Source organism: Triticum aestivum, chromosome 4D (assembly GCF_018294505.1).
Source record: "Triticum aestivum cultivar Chinese Spring chromosome 4D, IWGSC CS RefSeq v2.1, whole genome shotgun sequence".
In the NCBI taxonomy this organism is placed as follows: Eukaryota; Viridiplantae; Streptophyta; class Magnoliopsida; order Poales; family Poaceae; genus Triticum; species Triticum aestivum.
In genome coordinates, this window is record NC_057805.1 from 504,623,230 (window position 1) to 504,626,759 (window position 3,530).

The 3,530-nt window shown below is 46.3% G+C and overlaps 1 protein-coding gene across 1 annotated transcript; it reads right to left on the reverse strand.

The window, feature by feature from the left end:
- Positions 1-2,039: 2,039 nt before the first annotated feature.
- Positions 2,040-2,721, reverse strand: LOC123100643 (flowering-promoting factor 1-like protein 5). Its single transcript, XM_044522536.1, has one exon. It carries the CDS (start codon positions 2,688-2,690, stop codon positions 2,370-2,372), a length of 321 nt encoding a protein of 106 aa, XP_044378471.1. The 5' UTR covers positions 2,691-2,721; the 3' UTR covers positions 2,040-2,369.
- Positions 2,722-3,530: the final 809 nt, after the last annotated feature.

Sequence of the window (3,530 nt, forward strand, 5' to 3'; positions counted from 1 at the left end):
GGTCAGTTCTTTCATTGCATGTATTTATAATTATCCTCACTATATTATGCAGATTGAAGATCGCTGAATTGAAGAAAAGACAAATCGGTGATATTGGGTTCATTAACACAAATCTCATAGATGCATATACGGTTGAAAAACATCCCAAAGAAGCCGAGGCCAACTTGCTACGATCGTTGGTATTAAATCAAAACAAAGATATAATACTCTTTCCTTACAACTTCAAGTGAGTGTTACTGTCTTGTGCATATTCGGTTTCCCTTATTAGTCCAGGTTATGGTAATGTAATTGATGACTTATGCATGCATGCGCAGCTTCCACTTTATTCTCCTAGAGATTAAGCTTGAGCAGGGAGTAGTAACCGTCTTAGACTCGAGACGAAAAGATCCCCAGGACTATGCAAACATGACTCAAATGCTCGAGAAGTAAGTTAAATCGATCATTATCCACCATATCAGCAACTTTGTTCATTTCCTGATATCAAGTAATTGTTTTCTTTGTCTGGCAGGGTTTGGAGAAAATTCACCACAAAAGCTCCGGGACTGCCGAAGAAGCTGCAATTTAAACACCCAAAAGTAAGTACTATAGTAGCATGTTCCGCGCATCTCCTAGTGATTCAAGCGCTAGTTTCATCAATACCATTTAGCATGCTTGCTTATCAGTTTGATTGACCTCTATTTCTTGTAAAGTGGTTGTGGCAGGAACCCGGGAATAATTACTGTGGATACTACGTTTGCGAGTCCATCCGCTACACGACCTGTGAGCGGGGCTACTCTGACGAACAATATGAAGTGCGTAAGCAATAATATTCACAATTTTATTTTATTACCATCATTTGTGTTGAGTTTCATTTATTCATATATATATGTATTGACCCCCTTCTTCAAATTAGATGTTTCGGAAGCGGGATGAACTCCTAGCACCAGATCGTATGCGAGCAATTCAAGAGGAATTTGCGGCATTCTTCCTTGACCACGCGATCGCTGAAAACGGAGAATACTATGTGGACCCTGTGTTCTTACAATTTAATTAGGAGATTGTATTGTAAGAGATAATTATTGTATATATGTAGCTGGTAGTGTCGGATAGATATACGAGAACTTGTTGTTCGACCAATCGCTCGGAGAAGGAGAGGTGGTCGATATCACTTCTCTCTGTATGCATATGTTCATGACGATCTTCTGTTTCCTTCATTTGATTACTAGCTAGCGTGTCTAGTCCTCTCCATACGTATATAGTACGTAGCGTCGACCAAGCACGGAGATAAGAGAGGACACTTCTCTCTATTAATTAGCTAGCTAACACAATATATGAAACACCTAAATTAACCCCCCAAACCCCCCCCCCCTTTAAAAAAACAAAAACCCCAGCCCCTGAAATGCTGACGCGTGGATGCCTATTGGTCCCGGTTGGTGACACCAACCGGAACAAAAGGCCCTGCCTATTGGTCCCGGTTGGTGGCACCAACCGGGACCAAAGGCCCCCCTACCTGGGCTGGCAGCAGCGGCCACGTGGAGGACCTTCTGTCCCGGTTCGTGTAAGAACCGGGACTAAAGGGTTAGGGCTTTAGTAACGACCCTTTAGTCCCGGTTCGAAAACCGGGACAAAAGGCCCTTACAAACAGGGGTAAAAGCCCCTTTTCCTACTAGTGTATCTTTCAGCAAATCCTGTATTTCATGCACGTACAATACACATAAAGGTTGATTTTCATTTTGTGAGAGAAAGAGTAGCGCGTAAGCTACTTGACATCAAGTTTATTCCCACATGAGATCAACTTGTTGATGGCTTCACTAAACCACTCACCACGAGGAGACTGAATGAGTTCAAGTACAATCTAAACCTATACAAGGTTCCATAGGTTTGGATTGAGGAAGGATGTTAGAATAATTACGTAGAGGTAGCAGATATGTTTGTTTAAACTATTTCTATCTCTTCTTCTGCTCTATTCTTCCTCCCGTGAGTTGTAATCTCTCTCGATGTAATCTGGAAGAATCCTAGCGATATTCCAAGCTTGTAAGCCACGGCAAACCTTCTATATATACACATGCGGCCCGAGACAAAGGGTTTAACGTTTCCTACAGAATCTTTCATGTTACACATATTTATTCTTTTTGAACACATCACAAGCTCAGATGCTCATATACACTCAACCCCATAACGTACGCACACACCTTACCTTTATGAGCATCTCCGAGATAATGAGCTGATACCCCGCAAAAAAGAGAAAGAGAGATACTGAGCCGATACGGACAACATCTTGAGATTGGCGAAGTCGTCAGAGACGCCTTCATATGCTGGGTATAGGCTTACTCATGCTACATATGCTTAGTAGAGCTTACTAATTGGGAGGCTTTAGTGCAAAGTGCACATTAGTAGACGTGGTCGACGACCCTGAAGTGGCCTCGGTTCTTGACGACGACGTCGTACATGTGGGTGGAGCGCAGCCTGGCGAAGTCGCGCGGGAGGGTGATGAGGTCGAGGCCGCCGTCCCGCCTGTGAAGCTGCACCACGGCGATGTTCTCGTAGTAGCGCTCCCACCCGAGCAACCCCAGCCGCCGCTCCAGCGCCGGCAGCGACCGCATCGGCTCGTTGGCCGGCACGTACACCAGCGCCTTGCTCTTCGCCGTCGTCGATGCGTCCAGCTCCATCACGCCGTCCTTCCGGAACACCCACACGCCTCCCGCCGCCATATGTCTACTATCTAGCTTAGCCGGTGTTGGTGTCACAGCTGCCTTCTGGTGCGTGCGTGAGGTGCTGGGCATTATATCGCCGTCGCACGTACAATCCCAATAATGCAATAAATCAGTGAACCACATGGAGAATATGCAGGACAGCACGAGTCGTCGCGATCGAGGGTGCAGTAGCACATGAACGTACATACGCGAGAGCTGCAGCTTGGCCCGGCTGAGCGCCTGGTTTGCCAATTCGAGCGGTGTGCCGACAGACAGAAATTAAATCTGTGCCGACGTACGATGGCGACCCCGGCTAAGCCAAAATAGCGACGGACCACCCGACTGCGCCATGACACAGCAGTGAGCGCGTTTTTTCATGACACTTCGTCATCAACAAATATTATTTATTGTTCGAAAAAACATATATTATTTATACGCGTCATTATTCACAGAGATTTCTGTCAATATCTAAGACACCAAGTCTTTATTACCTCTGTTTCATACTCGCAACGGGTGCGGTGGATCTTGGCAAGGGCCGGTGGGACGGCTCCGATTTTAGTCGTTCCTTTCAGTTTTATTAGGGTTTGTGTCCTGCTTAGAAAGATGAGATGACGGCGTCTCCCTGAAGATGGAATAAAGGTCTCCCCGCCTAGCCCGTTCAGACGGTGCGTCTAGCATCGTTGGTGGGCGTGTGGAGGTGTGTCTCCGGCGGATCTATCTTTGATGGATTTGCTCATATCTCGTCGTTGCTCGTCTACGTTCGTCTGTCTTTGGTTTGGATCCTTCTGATCTACGTTATTCTTCATCGGCGGCGGTTGCTTTTCAGGTGTGCTGGTCCTATGAGGCCTTAGCACGACG

Bases quoted from the DNA above. Each gene is read 5' to 3' on its own strand.
- LOC123100643 (XM_044522536.1), bottom strand. From the start codon at position 2,690: ATGGCGGCGGGAGGCGTGTGGGTGTTCCGGAAGGACGGCGTGATGGAG.